This window comes from Gossypium hirsutum, chromosome D01 (genome assembly GCF_007990345.1).
Source record: "Gossypium hirsutum isolate 1008001.06 chromosome D01, Gossypium_hirsutum_v2.1, whole genome shotgun sequence".
NCBI classification, from domain to species: Eukaryota; Viridiplantae; Streptophyta; class Magnoliopsida; order Malvales; family Malvaceae; genus Gossypium; species Gossypium hirsutum.
Window position 1 is genome coordinate 1,731,074 of NC_053437.1, and position 20,623 is coordinate 1,751,696.

Here is a 20,623-nt window from a genome sequence, read left to right on the forward strand (position 1 = left end):
TAAATACGGTTTATTTATAAATTAAAGTATTTGGGAAGTCCTTTTTATTATAGGGATTAGATTAAATTAGCTACTCTATTAAACGGATCAATGTAGTTCTTATGATAGAGGGATCTCCCATGTACGTTCACCTTTATTTATATATAGTTAATATAAACTTGTTTATGTTGGTTTGTATTATTTTTCTATTTTTTTTCCAAGAAAATGTATTGTTGATGCATAGGCTACGATGTACCTATGAACCGATGTTGGCACATCTTATACCAAAATCGTAAATTAAGTTTAAACTGTGTTAACAACCTTTTGTCTTTAATCTTTTATACTTTTTGTGTTTGTTTATCGGTGTATCATTTGGGGTATCCACATCTCTTGACTCACATATCTTACCTTACCTCACTACCATATTTTGAATTTTTAATTAACATTTTTTATATTTTTATTAAATAAAACACGACTTATCAGATATTTTATTATTGTAATATAATATAATTTAAAAAAAATATTAGAATTTAAGCTCGGCCTACTTGTTAAAGAGTTTAACTTTATCATTTTTGTCCAAATCCTTTAAAATATAATATAGTATAACTCGACTCTTGCGTAGATTTAATTATGATATTAGATTTTAAAATTCATATTTTATTAAAGGCTTAATATAATTTTTGGTACATGAACTTGACATTTTTTTCTAATTTGGTACCGAAACTTTTTTTGGGCCCAATTTGATACTTGAACTTGGCATTTTTTCTAATTTGGCACCTAAATTTATTAAATGTTATACAAATTACACAAAACACTAACGGTGTTAAAAATTTTTTTGTTATGCTACAAAAATATTGTCAGTATTAGATGAAATTCATGTTTAAATATGCTTAACGAATTAATATTAAATAAGAAATTTTTTTAAAACCCCAAATTAAAACGAATTCATTATTTTCAATTTATAAAATAATTAATTAATTAATTAAAACTAAAAGTAATTGAACATACAAAATGCAAAAAAAAATCATATCATCTATCACATGTCGTTCATACATTGATTATTTTTTCTACTTCATAAAAAAAATAACATTGTTAGTATATTGGAGTAATTTGTAAAACATTTAACAAGTACCAAATTAAGAAAAAGAGTCAAGTACCAAATTGGACCCCCAAAAAAGTTTAAGTACTAACTTAAGAAAAAGTGTCAAGTTTGGATACCAAATTAGGAAAAAAATGTCAAGTTTGGGGTACTAATTAGACTAAAAAAAGTTTAGGTACCAAATTAGTAAAAATGTCAAATTCAAATACCAAATATTATATTTTGCCTTTTGTAAATTAAAAAGGATAGTGTTATATTTTGATGAGTCAATTATTGATTATGAAAATTCATAAGCACTTTTTTTTTTCTTATAAGACATTATCAATAATAAATATCTCAAACTTTATTAATTATTTAAATATATACACATATAATTATAAAAAGAAAATGCAAGGTAAAAACCATAATGAAATTTAAAGAAAAAGCAACAAATAGGGTTAAATTATATTTTAAGTCTCTGTATTTTTCATATATTTGAAATTTAGTCCCTCTAATTTTATTTTCAGAAATTTAATTCTTTACTTTTCAATTTTTAAAATTCAGGTCCATACAAGTATTAGTCATACCGATATCAATTAGGTTCAATTATTAACACCATTAAAACGTACAAAGAGCACAGGGATTTGGGTATATTTTAATCTTTAAACAGGTTTTGTTTTTCTTCCTCAACTCCATTTCTCAAACCTAATACTTTCATCCAAACCATCCCAAAAAATGAATAAAACTTTGAACTTGAACAGGTGTGTCGACCCTCAAAAAAGCCTTAAAGGGGGCAACTTGGATCACCAAGATTGGATCATCTAAAAATTTGGTTAAACACTACCACAAAATTTATGAAATAAGAACAAGATACATGAACCCATACAAGTATTAATCACACCAATATCAATCAAGTCCAATTGTTAACATCGTTAAAACGTACAAAGAGCACAGGGACTTCGAACTATTTTAACCTTTAAACAGGTTGTTTTTGCTTCCTTAACTTTATTTCTCAGACCAAATACTTTCATCCAAATCACCCCAAAGATCAAAATGAGTCTTCGAGCTTGAACAGGTCGTTCGACCCTCGAACAAGCCCTAAGGGGGCAGCTTGGATCACCATGATTGAGTGGTCTAAAAATATTGTTAAACCCTACCCCAGAATTCATGAACAAAAACAAGATACATGAACCCATACAAGTATTAATCACACCAATAACAATCAGGTCTAATTATTAACACCATTAAAACGTACACAAAGCACAGAGGTTTGGGTATATTTTAACTTCTAAATAGGTTTTTTTTCTTCTTCAACTCAATTTCTTGAGCCTATTTCTTTCATCTAAACCAAACAATAAGTCGAGCTTGAACAAGTCACCCAACCATGAAAAACCCCTAAGGGGCAGCTTGGATCACCATGATTGGGTGGTCTAAAAACATGGTTAAACCCTACCACAAATGCCAATAATATATGAAAATATGCATGTCATTATCTACAAAGCCAATAATGAATGATAGGGGGTGGTGAACTGGCTTTGCGTTAGTGAATCAAAGAAGGCAAGCCACAAATTTTTTTCATGTTCATATCATCGTGGCCGAAAAGTTTTTCAACACTACATATAATGTCTATCTTTTCCCCCTTTTGCATACAACAGTGTTCCTATAATTGAATTATAGGGATATATACAAAATTAAATAAATAATGAAAATGAAGGTTCAATCTATGTAACTCAAATTATGATCCATAAATGTCATCAAATTCGACCCCACATAATTCTTTTGAAAACAAATGTTTGGGAATTGGTAGTGTATATCAAACCATAAATTTTCGGTCCATCGACTGTGAATTTATTCGAGGATGTTGTTACAGAGACAATCAAGGGATTTGGGGTCCTTAAAACTAAAAAAAAATACAAAATTTTAAGTTAATTTTATGATAAATTTGTGTTTTGATTGCCCCTGAAGTTTAATATTCAGTTTGGTCCCTAAAAAAATTTTAGAAATTGTAAAATTTTACGTTAATATAGCGATGAATTTGGAGTCTAGCTCTCTTGAATATTTATAATTCAAATTTGTCTCCAGGAAATTTTGGCTTTGCCCCTAAATTTATTCGATTGATCATTATTTTTGAATAATCTCATTATAGGATTTGATCATATCTATCTTTTTTACACAATATGTAGAACTACACATAGCCTCTCCTCAACCCATAAATGGAAGGATAATGCACTTCAGCGCACACAAACCTTCGTCCTCCTACATTGAATATATTTATACCAAATGTATGGTAGTCCTATATCACACATTTAGCTAAAATTTTAAAAACGTCTCTGAACTTTAGTTATTTATCTAGATAAGCCCATAAGTTTTTATCTTTGTATTTGTACCCAAGTTTTTAAGGTGTTGTTTGATATACTGAAAAATTAAATATTAATTTTTTAAAATTTGAATTTAATACTAAATTTGGATTGTAAAATTTGTTTGGTATTTATTGAAAATTAAGTGTTGAATATATAAATATATTGTTTAGTAAATGTAAATTTTAAAAATCTCAAGAAAATTAAATATTATTATTTATTTAATATTTAATTTCCAATCATAAATATAGAAAATGTGTTTTAAAAATATCATAAATATATGTTCTGATCAGATTTGTTCTTTTTTACATAATATCTAGAACTATCCATAGTCCCACACCAACTCATAAATAGGAGGATAATGCGCTTCAACGCGCTCGAACCCGCATGAGTAACAATACCCATACCAATCGAGCTAAGACTTAATCGACTATTTTGATTTTTTTTATTTAAAAGAATAATTTAAATAAAAGGATAAAGTTTAACAACTTTATTTATTAATTTAATCCTAATATTTATCTTAAATCCCATAAAAAGGTGACTTATGTATGCATGGAGAGCCAAACCTTTATTCATCAATGATTAATTAATCAAGTGGAAGGGAGAATCTATTTTTTAATCCATAAAAAGTAAAACATATTTTATGATCATTAAGGAAATGATTAGGGAAATGATAATGATAGTGCTTCTTTATTATTTTTGGTCAAATTCTGCTACTAGTCCCTGTATTATACATAAGTCAAGTATTCAGTCCTTTGCACTCTATTTTGATTCTTTTAGTCCCTGTACTTTTCAAGGTTTGAAAATTCGGTTATGACCTGAATGGTAATAGTTAAATCCATTGGATCAGATTCTATTATTAGCCTCCTACTACATGTAAATTGAAGATTCAATCCATGTTCTTCAATCTGATCATTTCAGTCCATATACTTTTCAACTTTAAAATCATTAACTGAAATCAGCAGACTGACATAATATTACACATGATAATATATTTACCATGTATAAAACTTTAAAAATAGCATAATTTAACTCACCTATCATCTGGGTCACAAGAGCTAAAAACGACCGGATTTAAATATGAGGACAACCTCCGCAACTTACAATAATACAAGGACTAATAACAGAAATTAACCTTTAATTTTTCTTTCTTTCTTTTTTGTAGGTTTAACTTTAAATCACTTTTAATTATTTTTAAAGAAACTTTGAAATAACTTGCGATGATGCTTAGCTACAAGTCAAATCAAATTGGAGGCAAAAGATTTTAAAGATGAGGTGAAGCACCTTCACCTCCCCAAAAAAAAGGTTGTTATCTAATAAAATGATTAATTTAGTATTTCAGTCCAAAAAGAATGATGTCATGAAAAATAAAAGCTTAATTAAATTAAAGGATGAAATTAAAAACATTAAACAAAATCTTCATTTTGTCACTTATGGCATCTGGAAAGCTAGAGATAGCTAGCAATCAAATACCATTACTAGGAGTCCCCAAATAATTTGACTTATAATCATGCAAATCATGTGTGTAAAATTTTTCAACAAATTAAATATATTTGACTCTATCGATAAACTAAATTTAGGGTCGGAAATTTAATTAAAATATTTTTAGGGGGTCAAAATATAATTTATCTTGATTAATTTATAATTTCATAATTTTTAAGGGATTAAAAGTATTCTTTTTATTTTTTGAGGTTAAAGTGCAATTTTACCATATATTAACTTGTAATTTTATTGTTTAGGAGGATCTGAACTAATAATTTTTCATTTTTGGGCCAAAGCCCCTTACTGCTCCATTAAATTTGTCATTGATAGAAATATCTGATTGGTTTTAAAAAATACATGTATGATAAATAAAATTATATTAAAAATTTTCAACGTTGTATAGTAGTAAAAAGTTAAATATTAAAAAAATGAAAACACAATAATATTCGGATTCTGCTAGCAATGTATCAAATATTAATTATATATCAATTCGTCGATTAGAAAGTGAATCTAAGGCAGGAGGAGGGTAGGCAAGTGGGAATAGCATTCGCTTTTTTCAGTCGATATGATCAATTTTTTATTTAACCAACTATAATCTACAAAAAACCAATATGATCCAGTTAGAGCTTAAAAATCGACATAACCAGATCGACTTTAGGTCGGTTGGTTAATTGACTTAACCGAATTTAGTTATTGGGTTTGAATAATATATATGTTTATATTTTATATGATGAAATTGTACTTTGACCTCTTAAAATAATTTTTTTTATTTAATCCATTGAAAAATGATGAATCATAAGTTAATGTGCATTCTAAAACTACACTAATTCAACCTCATAAAGAATTATAATCCAATCTCAACCTTCGAAAAGATTACTGGTTTCACCCCTGACCTCGATAATAGAAATATTTAATTTTACAAGTTTCAAATATTAATTTTCTTTTACTATGTAATAAAAACATATGTTAATTTTTTTAACTTTACTCGTAAAATATATCACTTATTTTATTATATATGTGTACAGAATATCTGGCTGGAATAATTTAGAGTGTATTTGAATAAAGAATTTTAATTTTTTAGATTTTTAAAATGCTAGCATTTTAGAATTCATAAATTTAAAATACCAGGGTTTGCATTGCTTTGCTTGGATATATAATCGATTTAGAAAAAAATTAAGTTAATAAAACTTTACAAATTAAAAAATAATTATAAAAGAAGAATAATTATATTAATAATATTCAATATCATATCAGTATATTTGTAAAATTTTATAAATAGTTTTAATAATATTAAATATAAAATATGTATTTTAATTAAATAAAAATAAATGTTAAAGTTTAAGTTTTTATCTTATAGTGGGATCATGTAATAACATGATAGTCAAAGGTGTTCATTGCCTCATGTGTGTCCTGAGTTCGAGTAGCATTAGTTGAGTTTGTTGTTCGGGATTTGCCCTATTATTGTAATTCATCAAAAAAAAAGAATTCTCTCCTGAAATTTGTTCTTTTTCACCAAAAAAAAGAAAGAAAGTTTCTACTTAAAGGTTGATTAAGTCTTAATTCGATTTGCATATGTATTATTATCAATGCAAGAGAACGTGAGTTCAAGTGCGTTGAACCATATTATCTTTCTAAAAAAAGGCACATTGTGTCAAAGAAAACAAATATAATCGAAGATTATTGAAAAAAAAATCTCTTACAAATTTCTCATCGTCTAAAAGAATTTCATGTGGTGGAATAAGTCCAAGAAACAAAAAGAAGTTGTTGATAATTCATTTTACATAAAGAATATCTGTCTGGCAAGCTTTGTGCTCGACACGTGGAATTCTTACACAAATCCGAACCACACATGATTGCTGCAAAAAAGAAGGATAACATCATCTTTATTTGTTTTTTCATCTCTTTTTTTTTCTTTTTTTTGTAATTTTTATCCCTTTTTATCTTGTTTCATTTTCACATCAACCAATAAATATTAATATATTAATATAATTTTGTGTCGATTTTATAATAAAAAAAAAAGAAAAACATTGTCAAATAATCACATATATAATTTTCGGGAAATCAAGATAAAAAAATTACTATATTTTGAGGGATTAAATTTAAAAATCATGACGAAGGTGATTCCTACTTTAACCAGTAGTCAAAGATTCGATTTTTACTCTGAGTATGGAACAACTATACCCCTTAATGGACCTACAAAATGTAAAGAAGTGGTTACTAAATTCGCTCCGATAAATACCTTGAGAAATAAAATGGAAAGTTAAAAAATGTTCGTTATAAAACGACTTAAAGTAAATAACTAATTTTCTAAGAGGGGCTGAAAATACTATTTATCCAAATAATTAAAAAATTTTAAATTGAATTATTGATATATTAGAGGGACTAAAATGCAATTTACATATTTAATTAAGAGAGTCAATGACACTAATATAAAATATATTTAAAAAAAAAAGATTCATACTCAAACTGAATTCATGGCCGAAACTTATCTAAATTATTTGTAAATAGTAAAATGAATCAAAATAATCCAAATTCGACCACCCATTCATGAACATGGAAAAATTTTATTAATTTAATAATTAATTTATAAAGTAGTCATTTGGTATAAGTTATCAATTATTTGTGAATACCTGGGTATTTCATCTTGAATGCTTTTTTTTATCTCATCCATTAAAGAAAAGGACAAATCACAAAAGTAAATCACAACTTTGATTCAATGTATAATTTGGTACATGAATTTAGATTTGGTACAATACATTATACATGAAGTTTTTATATATTACGGTTTAAATATAACTTTCATTTTGATTGGACGATTTACATTTAAAGAAATAAATACTTCAGATAGTTTTATATTTGATAAATATAATTATTTGTGTATGCAATATATAACATAGAATGATGTCATATCAATAATTGTGTTAATAGCCGGTCGAGTCTTGACTCGATTGGCATGGGCATTGCTGTCAGTGCAGGAGGACGTGGGTTCGAGTGCGCTGAAGCACATTATCCTCCTATTTATTGGTTGGGGAGGGGTTATGGGTAATCCTAGACGTTGTGTCAAAAAGAGCAGATATTAGCAGAATATATAATGAGATTGTTCAAAAAAATAATTGTGTTAATAATTTGTGAGTATTAGATCAGATTAGTAATCTTTCGCATTCTGTAGGCCCATTAAGGGGGTAAATGTTGGTCACGAATTTTAAAGCTAGCTCCATACTCAGGGCGAGGATCGAACGACCGTTGGTTAATGGTAGAAAAGACATTACCATCTCACTTAACTCTCGTGATTCGTATATTCAATACTTTAAACGTAATTATGAGACGTAAAAGAAATATAAACGAGAAATTTCAAGATGAATTAAGGACTTATACGGGAGGATTCCATTTTGTTTGTATAGCATTTAAGGCTTGATTATATCAATCTTACTGTGTTTCCCAATTACCTGACTCTCATGCAATTGCAAACGATAATTGTCTTTACACATACACGCCATAGCCGTCTATTGTTTTCTTACAAGTTCTATTGCTGATTTCGTGTCGCCCCAACTTGTTAGATCTCATTTATTACATTCAAAATTTCCATGGAGGTGTGTTTGAATCTTCGGCATTCGAAATTCATTTTGAATTCCGATTAAATTCGGAGTTAAGTTGAGTCAAAACCCTAAATGAAGAGATAAAGTTCTCTTCGTATTGTTTTCTACATTTAGAAGATTCAAACCCGAAACCTAAGTCCAAACACTTTAGTTAAGAGGACTGAGACAAAATTTTGAAATTTTGGAAAAGCTAAGACTAAAATTTTGTGTTTAAAAGGATTAAATTGCATTATTATTTTTTTTTGAAGGGGCCAAAATTACATATTTTCCTTTTGCTCATGAGCTCAATTAACCAAAGAAGGACAAAATCCTTGCCTAACTCTAACTTCGACACTATCGAAACTTTATTTAAATTAAATTCGAAAAAAATCGAATTTAAACTCATTCAATATTATACTTTTAATCTACTCATATATGAAAACCCTAAGTATACCTATAAGCTTCAAGGTTCTTCCCCATCATATCCAAAGCTTGAATTTCAAAATTAGAAGTTTAGGGTTGCTTTTTGTTGGGATCAATTTGGGTCAAATTATTTTATATTTTCGTCATTTAAGTTTGTAAATTGAACTTTTCAGGTGGTATCATCTCATGTTATTGTTTGAGTAATTTTCGATTCTGGGTATTTCAAGCTCGGATCAATAGGTTCAAGTCATTAACTTTTTTTTATTACCTAATTGAGTTCGAGTTTGAATTTGAATTAAAATTTTCAGTTCTAGTCAGAATGTTAGGTGTAGTGTATGCTTCACAATATTAGGATTAGGGGTATAAATGAGATATCGGTACTTGCAAAATATTCGAGTTCGACTCGAAAAAAATTTAAACTTGATTTGGTAATTATAAAGCCTAGCTCGAGCTAGAGTCGAATTCGAACTTAGTACTACTTGACTCGAATGGGTCACAAGCCTTATCGAGCTTTTCATATTTTTATATTATTAAATTACATTACCCTTAATATATATTATTAACACTAAGCTTAATTATCGAGGCGTACTCGATACAGAAATTTGTAAACGAGCTTAATCGAGCTTGAACTCGAGTAGCTCAATTATATCTCTATTTGAGCTTGAGCTTAAAAATAGATGTTCGGTCGAGCTTAAGCCAAGTATCGAGCTCTGAATTTCGAGTCAAGTTTAAACTCGAACTTAGCAATATTCTGGCTCGGCTCGATTACACCTTAAAATTAAGGCATGCTCCATACCGATTTAATAAATTCGTAAAAACTAATCATTTTAAGATTCATAACTGTCCCTCTTAATGATATCGTATTTCGAGTTTTGGAATGATTAAGCTGCTAGGGTAGGCAAATACATTGGAAGGGTAAACACGCTAATAAATAGACACGTGTAATAGAAAACAATATGTTAAGAGGAAATGATTTTTTTTCGTTTCATGCTAATGTTTTTTCCACTTGTCATGCAAATATGAAGAGTTTAATATCCACACTCTTACTTGCACTCCCCTATATATACATACATACACAAACCCTCCCTACACCATACGAGAAATACAGCAAAACCAGCTAAGAGTTCCACCGCCGCCTCTGCCACCATAACCACCGTGGTCACCATCACCACCACCATTGGTGCTTTAAAAAACCAAGCTCAAAGCTCTCGTTTTCGTTTTTTGCAGTAAAAGAATATGGCCATAATGAGCGACCACCATGCTTGGGCTGTTGCATTTGGTGTCTTAGGTTAGTACCATATATATTATGAAACTGAAGCTTGAAGAAGGTTATACATGTATATATACATACATACATATATATATGATTTTCAAGCATGCTTTCATTGAGATTTTCGCTTTTTATTTCTGGGTTTTTTTTTATGGTTTCATCTTTTTCATAATTAATTTACAAACTAGGTCTGTTTTTGGCCTTTTTTTTCAGTATTTATTATTATTATTACGAGTAATTATGAAAAGATTTAGAAGTTGATATAGGTTACTGATATAATGTTTAATGTCTTTTCACTATCTTATTATTATTTTACTATATATAATATATATACTATACATATATAACGACATTATTTTTTTGAAAACAGTAACGATGCATCTGCATGAATGCATTACCATAAGATTTTCTTGGTCCCTGTATTATGGGGTAATTTGTTTTTTTCATATACGTCGGATCAAATTTATTTTAAAAGTTTCATTCATTTTTACGGTTAAAAACGGGTATAATTAACGAAATATCCAAACAGTATGTAGCTTATTCCGACTTACAAAGCCACTTTTTAATGGTAAAAATAGATAAAATTTTTAACAAAATGATCGGTTTACTTTTTTATCTAACATATAGAGACTAATTTATCTTTTTTTTTTAATCTAAATAACCAATGAATTTCAATCGATGGCAGGTAATATCATCTCAATCCTGGTTTTCCTGGCTCCACTGTAAGCATCGTCACTCTAATTGTCTTATCTGATCTCTCAATTAAAAAAGGAATAATTCCTCAATAAGTCCCTCTATTTTGTTTCAGGTCAACTTTTTATAGGATTTATAAAAAGAAATCAACAGAGAGTTTCCAATCATTGCCATACCAAGTAGCATTGTTCAGCTGCATGTTGTGGTTGTATTATGCTTTGATTAAAAAGGGTGCTTTCCTTCTCATCACAATCAACTCCTTTGGATGCATTGTGGAGACTTTATACATCTCTATGTTCTTAGCTTATGCACCTAGGAAGAGCAGGGTGAGTGGGTTTATTTCATATACCATCCTTCAAATTCGGTATTTTTTTTCCATACAGATATGTAGGGCTAATTGAAAAAAGTCCCCAAACTATTGCATAAATTTTAATTTGGTCCTTAAACTTCAAAACATTTCAATTGAGTCCTCAAAATATTAGTATTATACCAATAAGGTTTTTCTATTAGCATGGCAGTCGAATTAGATGTTAAATTTTAGTTTGGACAGGGATGGTGTATAATTGAATTATAAATTAAGGGTCAAAATGCAATTTTACCTTCATATTAACCTATGATTGTATAAATTCTGAAGGGATCTATTGCAAATTTACCTTTTTTTGGAGGTCAAGGCCCCCTACCCACCCTTAGTACTGCCCTAAGTTCAGATATGAAGTGGAGCTTTTTTAAATCACATGGATCAAATTGTAAAAACGTGTGTACCTATTGTGCTATTTTTTTAGTACATCGTATCCAAGCAGATCGTGCTATAAGTACACACGTATCCATAATTTGACCCACGTGTTTTAAATATGTTCCATGCCAGATTTTGAGCTGACATATTTATTTTCCAAGCTAATAACAAGATAGCTGAAGGGCCTGCAATGATACAATACTTTTAGAACTCAATTAGAGCCCATTGATGTTTGAGGACCTATTTAGAAACTGAACCATAGTTTAGGGACACCCGATAAATTAACCCATACATGTATATAACTCAATGGTTTGTTTTGGCTTATTCTAACTTTGGGAAATTTGCAGATATCAGCCATAAAACTTTTTGCAGCTATGAACCTGGGACTATTTTCATTAATTCTCATTGTCACTCACTTTTTGGTGAAAAATTCGATTCGAATCCAAGTTCTTGGTTGGATTAACGTCGCCATTTCAGTATCTGTTTTTGCTGCACCTTTGAACATCACGGTGAGTGTTTAAATTACTGATTTTTCAAAAACCCTTTGATGAATTCTTTTTTCAAATTATTAAGGAGTTTTTTTGCAATTAACCCTTTTCCTTTGCAGACAAGAGTTATTAAAACAAAGAGCGTTGAGTTCATGCCTTTCAATTTATCGTTGGCCCTAACATTGAGTGCAATTATGTGGTTTGCTTACGGAGCATTTATTAAGGACCTTTGCGTAGCGGTAAGAAGTTCTTTTCTTTTTGATCTAATTTTTCTTTAGTCTCTATATGTTTCATATTTTTAAAATTTAGTCCCTCTGTTTTTAATTACAAGAATTTAGTCCTCTAGTTGTATGTTTTAAAAAATTAAAGTTTAATTATTTCGAAAAGAAAATTTAAAGTTTAATTGATTGTCTTTTGCCTTGGACCCTAGTTACATAGGAAAATTTCAATTTTAGTCCCTTTAAAATATTAATGATCCAATTTAAGCCCTTTAAGTCTTTGGATAAACAGAAATAATTATTGTTTTGGCCCCTCCTATTTAAGCTCTTTTAAAATAAAAATTTTTAGTCTAACCCCTCAAAGTTTTATAATTTTATCTTGACCCCTATGTGTTATCAATTACACCTTAATATTTTTAAACTCAAATATTTGAATATCAAAATACCAGATATTCAGTTCATTAATAGTGTTATCAATCAAAATTCAAATTTCAATTTAGACAAATAGAAAAGACAAAATTCTTGAAATTTTAAAAAGTTTGAAGAGTATAGGGATTTGAGACAAAATTAAACCTTTTATTGGTTTTATACAATTCCTACTACCCATACCCCTTATCCTTAAATTGGAGGGCAAAAAGGATTAAACATGCTTATACCTATCCTCCTTGTTGCTGCAACAACAACGTCCAACTGAGCTAAGGCTCAATCTGCAATTAAACCATTTCTTTGACGTGGGACACTATCATTTTATTATTTTATATGTTTCAATTTGAGCCACTAAACAATATATTAATTTCTGTCAATTTCACAGGTCCCTAATGTTGTAGGCTTCATCTTAGGGATGTTCCAAATGATATTATATGCCATATACAGAAACACCGACAAGGTTATTAATGTTGAAGACAAGAAGGTACCAGAAGAACAAACCACCACCACCACCACCATTTCTGTCCTAAGCAAATTAGGTTCCTCTGAGGTTCATCCTATTGATATTGATACTATTAAAAACCCTAATCAGAATACTACAAACCAAGGTGATGGCAATGAAAATGACCACACAATTGAAGTTGATGATGATGATGATGATGATGATGATGGTAGCAGCAGCCACCAAAAAAGTTTGGAACTTTCTAGTGAAATCCACTTGGATGAATCTCCCGTTTAAAAAAAAAAACATGATTGGGTCATGTTTTTTTTTTGGGGTTTATTTGCAGTTTAGCACCCCCTGCATGATTGGGTTTGGTCCCCCATTCCTAATGATTGTGTTTGTGAGGTGTTTATTTTTCAGTTTGTCACCATGTTTTTTATTATGTTTTGTATGTGTATATATGTATTACTGTTTTTTGGAATAGAGAAAGATGAAATGTCTTTCTTCGGTTTTTTTTGTTAATTCTGACCCGGACTTGAAAATTCAAATTAAAAATTCGATGCAATTCGATTTTAATAATATTAATTTATTTAACTTAAACTCAAAATTGATCCAATCCTAAAATGATTAAAACTCGAAATAATATGATCAAGTAACCCTGAGGTTGAACTCTAAGTGACTCAAAATCAAAAGGATAACAAGTATTATGTATTTATAAACCTGTCAATTTTGACCTGTATTTGAAAACTCGATCTAATTTGATTTGATCATAAAATTTAACAATCTATATTCGTCCAATTCAAACCCAGAATTGACCTGATCTTGAAATGATCAAAATGTGAAATAATTTGAACAAGTAGCCCTAATTAACTCAAACTCAAAATGATTTAACCTGTACTTGAAAATTCGAATAAAAAACTTGATCCAATTCAATTTGATCATAAAGCTTAATAATACAAACCCGTCTAGCCCAAACCTAATTTGACTTATAAAATTGGCTTGATTCGAATTGACCCAAACCAAAAACAATTCAATCTCAAAATGACTTGAACTTGAAAAAAGAAACCTGACCCAAACTCACCAACGCTAAAACCCCATGAGTTCTCCCTCAAATTATTGTGAACTTAAATCTTGCCATCCTATCAAAATATAAATATATTATTTGTGATTTATACTAAACTCGAGCCTCAAATCCAAACCATTGGACTCAAAATAACTCGAATTTAAAACTAAACTTAAACCCTAAAATTTAAAAAAAAAACTCAAATCAACCATAACCACAAACTTTATTGAAATTGCAGGGAAATGTTTGTCCTTTTTTTAACATTATTGGGATCATAAAAGTTTATATCATTTACGGTTACGTCCAGGTGGCTCTCAATGGAGCTTTAATGAATGTTCAATTTAAGAATCATTTGTTCATTCACAACAAGGCATAATATGGGGTCATTGACATCATAATCATAATAATCATATAATAATATTATTACAGTAAGTGACAAAACAGAAAAGTTCCGTACAGATAGGGACCTTACAGTTTACAAAGAGCAAAAGGATAGAATTTGACCCATGCTGTCTTTTTTTACTATCAAAATTTTTATCACCAACATGATAATGTACACATCATCATCACCATCATTCACTAAAGGATTTTAAAGTGAAGAAAAGAGAAAGGAACCTGAATGGGGGGTTAAGAACAAGTCAGCATCAAAGTCCTTGCATTTTGTCTTCCCTTCCGAGGCCAATCGGGCTGAGCTTTTCGGTTAGAACGAGAAGAAGAGAGCTTGGAAATGTGTTTTTTTTTTTTCATCCGGTTTGAGTGAAAAAACTGGAAAAACACTGATGAAATAATATCGGGACGTTAGCCATTTGAACCATCGGAACTACCTTGTGCGCTTTGTCGTCTTTTTTCCCGCCAATTCTCGCCCCACATCTTCGCTTCAGCTACGGCTCGTTCCCTATCCAAATCCCTGTTCAACATCCTGGCCGTTTCTTTAGGGGAGTCATCTTTCTCGGACCCTTCTAAATCCCACCTACAGCCTGATACTCCTCCTTCGTCGTTCTTTGATACCCTTCCTCCTCTGTCGTCTCGATATCTTTTTTCATCGGTTTCTCCAGAGCCACTATGGCCATGCCCTGATGCATTAGGATCATATGCTTGGTTTGCCAGATACGAGAGAGCAGTGACCACATCTCCGATATGAGGACGTGCGGCGGCCTCCTCTTGAATGCACATAGATGCCACAGCTAGAGCTTGGTAGAGACCTCGCATTGGAAACCGTCCTTGCAATAATGGATCCGCCAATTTCGACAATTTGCGACGGTTAGTGAACAATGGACGTGCCTGTAAATACAAAAACCATGAGAAAAAAAAGAACCTCAATTATTAAGTAGTCTTAGCCGATACTACAACATGATGGTTAGGCAACCAAACTACAAAAACATTTCGAATGTGTTACCCATGTTATGAGATTCTGTTCCCCATGGGGTCGAGTGCTATCGATAGCTTTCCTACCGGTAATTAACTCTAAGAAGACAACCCCGAAACTATAAACATCAGATTTCACCGTCAATTGACCAGTCATGGCATACTCAGGAGCACAATAACCATATGTGCCCATAACCCTGGTGGAAACATGCGATTTATCTCCAACGGGACCAAGTTTCGCGAGCCCAAAATCGGATAACTTCGGGTGAAATCCTTCTTCCAGTAATATGTTGGAGGACTTGAAGTCCCTGTAAATAACAGGAGGGTTTGCTTTATCATGGAGGTACTCCAAACCCTTGGCTGCACCGGCTGCTATCTTCATTCTCGTGTTCCAGTCCAACGGTTCCTTACCAGGTGGAAGATCTGCAAAGAGATTAACGAAAGATCAGACTATAATCAAGTTTACCACTTCCTGCTATTTTAATTTCTGCATTTAAACAGCACAAAACAAGCAAAATACATTGAAGGGCATAACACCGCAATCCTTGTGTGCATCCATCTGTATTAACTTAAACCAAAACTCATCCAACAATACATCACCTGTCTCAAACAGATACATAAAGCATATTGATTCCAACCATAATTAGGCTTAGTTTACGTTGTAGTTGGTTGGAAAACTGTGGAAAACCAAGGTTTTTTTTTTTTACGGAAAACTCGGTTTTAGGCTGAAAATGTTGAGCCTGTCTGGAATAGCAATTGTAAGTGCAAACCAGGGTTTTACAGGTCAACCACAACACAAAACTCGGCCTTAATCAGACACGGTTTAACCGTAAGTTTAATTTCCATGTTAAAAAGCAAAGCAAAGGTCATCTAAGCTCACATTGAACACCAGGAAGTACAACAATGTCACTCTCTCGTAGATAGCAAATATCGATAGGCATGGATATCTAGATCATCTATACGTTTTAATTAAAGCTTCTAGCATGAATTATCGAACTACAAATCATCTGGAAAAATCAAACACGATAACCATTCCAATAACTACATACCCTCATCAGTGTATATATATGATATATATGTAAACCCCACAGCTAAACATCTACCATATGAGACAAACAGACAAATAATATTTAAAATCCACAAATATGTACCTACCATGAAAAGTAAACAGATTATAATTACTTGACAGTCTGAAAAAAATATCAGAGGCATAGAACTACATGCAGAAAGAAGAGGAAATAGAACTTAAATAACTCCCTTTTTCGGACTGTCAGTGACACGTAACGTCAAAGTGTTATAAAATAAGATTTTTAATGCTCTAAAGCTTGCAGTAGAACCAGTTTGTCTAGAGAAAATAAATTAATGAAAGTAATCATATTAGAGCACCAAAATATTACCATGAAGATGATCTTCCAAGGATCCCAATGGCATGAATTCATATACAAGAAGCCGTTGATCCCCATCGGCACAATAACCGATCAGATTAACGAGATTAGGATGATGAAGAAGGCTTAGCATGAGGACCTCGACAAGAAATTCCCTGTTACCCTGGAGACCATTTCTGTCCAACTGTTTGACCGCGACTACCTGTAAAGGCAAATACCATAAATCTAAGACACTTAATGACATGAAGTCCTACGACAACCTTCAATTTGTTCAATTTCAAAAGAAAACCTAGAGATCATCTTTTAAATCTTGTATACACATGTATGATTTGGTTACAAGGGAACAAAACAATTTTCACAGAAAATTTGTTCTCTAAATCACAGAGATATACTCAGGGGCGAAGGAAGGGGGGGAGGGGGGCAGGCAAGGGCCTTGGCCCCCCTAAAATGGGAAAATTATGCTTTAGAGCCCCCCAAAATCTATAAAATTATAAGTTAATGCATGGTACAATTATAGTTTGACCCCAAAAATGATAATTTTTTTATTTAGTCCTAGAAATTATAAAGATATAAGAAAATACAATGATGAAATTGCATTTTAACTATTTATAAAAATAGTTAACTTAATCTTCCCCTCAATAAAACTTTTGGCTTCGTCCCTAAATATACTTACTAACTATAGTATTTCACCTATTAAGAATTTAATGATATGTTTGGTAGGAGTATTATTTTTTACACATGTTTTAGTATATGTGTTAGCAATAAACTAATTCAATTGGTAATATTTAACCACTCTCATGACTTATTTTTAGCAAAGAGAAGGAAAAGTTTTCACTTATTTTGAAGAGGTCTTATTTTTTACAAGTTATTACTTACTTTTCAAATTTAAATTTGTACTAACTATTCTTTATTTTATGTCTAACTGTTGAAATACATATGTAATAAATAAGCTTTTTCCTCATGTTATTACACTAGTAAGCAAACGAGGCATAAGTCTAATAACAAAAACTGGTGCTGCAAGCAGCAATTGGATTTTTCAGACTCATCTCGCAACTCACCTACGTGATGATCACACCTGTTGAGGATTTAGACCAGAAATCAACATTTTATCAGCAAGACAGACTATAGCAGGATGAATGCTTCTTTATTTGACCAAAGGATCAACTATACTCCGATATTAATCGGTCATCTAAATAGATATCATTAGATCATATTAAAGAACTGCATCCAAGTTCGATTATTTAACTTTTAAATAGATTTCCACTAAGATTGAACCAGATATGGCCAATACATTCTTAATGACGATATTTCCGGCTTTATTAATGCTTCACGTACTACATTAATAAATTTTAGAATCTTAGATAAAAGCCTCCAACCTCTAAATATTATACAACTTCCATGTTTCCTTTTGTGGCATAAAGACAAATAAAACAAGGTTCGAGGCTCGAACAAAACAAGGGCCGAAGGAATAAACAATTACCTGACCAGTACTCTCGAGCTGCCCTTTGTAAACATGTCCGAATCCACCTTCACCTAAGAAAGACTCCGGCCTGAAATTCTTCGTGGCAGCGGCAAGCTCGCGAAAACTAAAAATATGGGCAGCAATTTGGACACCAGGACCATCCCTGGGACATGGTAGTTCCCTTTTGGACCCTCCATTACTCCTCGATCTAAGCCGGTCCCCTCCTGCCAAAACTCCATTGAAATAGACACTAATTAAAGATCTAAAGTACCATTTACATACAAAGAAACAATCTACCAACAAAAGATATATGGACTTGCTTATCATTTTCTAAAGAAAGCCAATTTTAGTTTAAGATATTAAATTAATTCCAATTTATCAATATCATCATTAGATCCTAATTACATCAAAACAAAAACAACCCAAACTTTAAATCTCTAAAAAAATTTTAAAAAGACATCATTATATTCTAAAGTAAGCTAATTTTAGTTTAAGATATTGAATAAATTCCGATTTATCAATATCATCATTAGATCCTAATTACATTTTAAAAAAAACCACCCAAACTTTAAATCTCTAAAAACATCCATGGGGTTAAATAAAAAAATAACAATGATAAAATTTTACCAAAAAAAAAAGCATATCATCATCTAAACATTGAAATAATAAGAAAAACAAAACAGAGAAAACCCAGATCAGATCAAATGAATAAAGTAATTAATTTTCCTTCTTTTTTTTTAATTAAAAGCTAACCTGATGACAAGCTGGAAATATTAGAGGAAACAGTTGGTTGGGCTTGCTTTGGATCATTGCTTTCATTTACAGTATTTAACTTCTCTTCTTCCTTCGAATCGAAACAAGGAAAACAACCCATCCCTTAAAAGAAAATTTCAAAACGAACCCAGAAATCAAATTTCCTTAAAATTCCTAAAAATTATATCAGATTTACTGTTAACTTGGCATACCCAATACTTTTTTTTTTACAAAAATTCAAAATAAAAAGTTACAAAAATTTTGGGCACCCTCGATTCTATGCCTTTAAACGATCAAATCATTGAAAAATAAAGGATTCAATGAACGTAATTAAAAATTATGAAAGGGTTTAATAAAAAATATTTGAAAGTAAAAGAGAAATTTTTGAAGCAAAATAGAAGAAGAAGAAGAAGAAGAAGCCGGCTTTGGGTTACTGTATATTATGTATTAAAAAAATTTTATAACTACCACTAAACTCTCTTCCTTTTGACCATATAGAGTGAAAACTTGGATAAAATAAAGCGTAAATCACAGCCATGGCGATTCTACAATTGGATTTGTTCTATTTTAGTCACTTTAAATTTTTCCTTCAATTTAGTCACTCTAATTAAAATAAGGTAAAATGGCCTCTCCAGTCCCTATCAATTGAAATTCTGAGCAAATTAATCCCTCTAAAAAACTTAGAACAATTTAATCCTTATCAATTTTGAAAGTGAGTAATTAAGGACAATTGTGAATAAGTTTGATTGGTATAATAATAAAATTAGCACTTGATGTTTACATATTTTGTTAATTTAGTCTTGATTCTAAAAAATTCAACAAATTTAGCCTTAACGTTTACACATTTACAAAAAGATTGCGGGCTAAATTTGTTAAATCATGACTAAATTGATAGAATGTTTAAATTATGATAGCTAAATTTGTTATTATACCAGTCAAATTTATGTAAAATTGATGAAAATATTAATGTTGTGGTTAATTGTCCTTAGTTGCTTACTTTTGAAATTGATAATAATTAAATTGCTTCGAATTTTTTGAGAGGGGCCAATTTGCTCAATATCAAAATTGAGAGAGACTAAAGAGATTTTTTTTTTACTTTAAAATAATTATGCAAAATAGTTAAAATTTTCGTTTTCCTTTTACGGCTTAAAAAAAATTCTCGTTGTTTACCAGCTTATGTTTTCTTTTCACTTTTCGATTCCCTCCTCTTTTTCCTCTTTTGAATGGTTCGGTTGCAGATGTGGTCTTTGAGCTCATGGTAAGTTGCAAGAACGGCGATAGCTTCTTAGCCAAAATGGAAGAAAACGCCGTCCGTTTATTCGCTTCCGAGCTTGAAGTCATCGAAGCTGTCTCTCATTTCTCTCGTCTAAAAAAAATAGTGGGCTATATGTTATCACAGGATCCGACACCATTTCAAACGATACTTGCCAT

At 30.7% G+C, this 20,623-nt stretch overlaps 2 protein-coding genes across 2 annotated transcripts; one reads left to right on the forward strand and one right to left on the reverse strand.

The window, feature by feature from the left end:
- The first annotated feature begins 9,974 nt into the window (after positions 1 to 9,974).
- LOC107933053 (bidirectional sugar transporter SWEET15) lies at positions 9,975 to 13,686 on the forward strand. The gene is made up of 6 exons (XM_016865201.2): positions 9,975 to 10,182; positions 10,850 to 10,886; positions 10,973 to 11,183; positions 11,938 to 12,099; positions 12,198 to 12,317; positions 13,108 to 13,686. Exons 1-6 carry the CDS (start codon positions 10,131 to 10,133, stop codon positions 13,459 to 13,461), a joined length of 936 nt encoding a protein of 311 aa, XP_016720690.2. The 5' UTR covers positions 9,975 to 10,130; the 3' UTR covers positions 13,462 to 13,686.
- Positions 13,687 to 14,628: 942 nt separating this feature from the next.
- LOC107933106 (serine/threonine-protein kinase PBS1) lies at positions 14,629 to 19,725 on the reverse strand. Its single transcript, XM_016865258.2, has 5 exons — positions 19,193 to 19,725; positions 18,458 to 18,663; positions 16,990 to 17,179; positions 15,624 to 16,015; positions 14,629 to 15,508 (listed from the first exon to the last, which is right to left on the reverse strand). The coding sequence occupies exons 1-5, from the start codon at positions 19,311 to 19,313 to the stop codon at positions 15,026 to 15,028; spliced, it is 1,392 nt and encodes a 463-aa protein (XP_016720747.1). The 5' UTR covers positions 19,314 to 19,725; the 3' UTR covers positions 14,629 to 15,025.
- Between the last annotated feature and the right edge of the window lie 898 nt (positions 19,726 to 20,623).

Excerpts from the sequence above, each read along its gene's own strand:
- LOC107933053 (XM_016865201.2), top strand. The coding sequence starts at position 10,131 with ATGGCCATAATGAGCGACCACCATGCTTGGGCTGTTGCATTTGGTGTC. Across the intron at positions 10,183-10,849 it reads TGTTGCATTTGGTGTCTTAG|GTAATATCATCTCAATCCTG; the intron begins GTTAGTACCATA and ends AATCGATGGCAG. Across the intron at positions 10,887-10,972 it reads CTGGTTTTCCTGGCTCCACT|GTCAACTTTTTATAGGATTT; the intron begins GTAAGCATCGTC and ends ATTTTGTTTCAG.
- LOC107933106 (XM_016865258.2), bottom strand. The coding sequence starts at position 19,313 with ATGGGTTGTTTTCCTTGTTTCGATTCGAAGGAAGAAGAGAAGTTAAAT. Across the intron at positions 18,664-19,192 it reads TATTTCCAGCTTGTCATCAG|GAGGGGACCGGCTTAGATCG; the intron begins GTTAGCTTTTAA and ends GAGTTTTGGCAG. Across the intron at positions 16,016-16,989 it reads CTTGGAAGATCATCTTCATG|ATCTTCCACCTGGTAAGGAA; the intron begins GTAATATTTTGG and ends ATCTCTTTGCAG.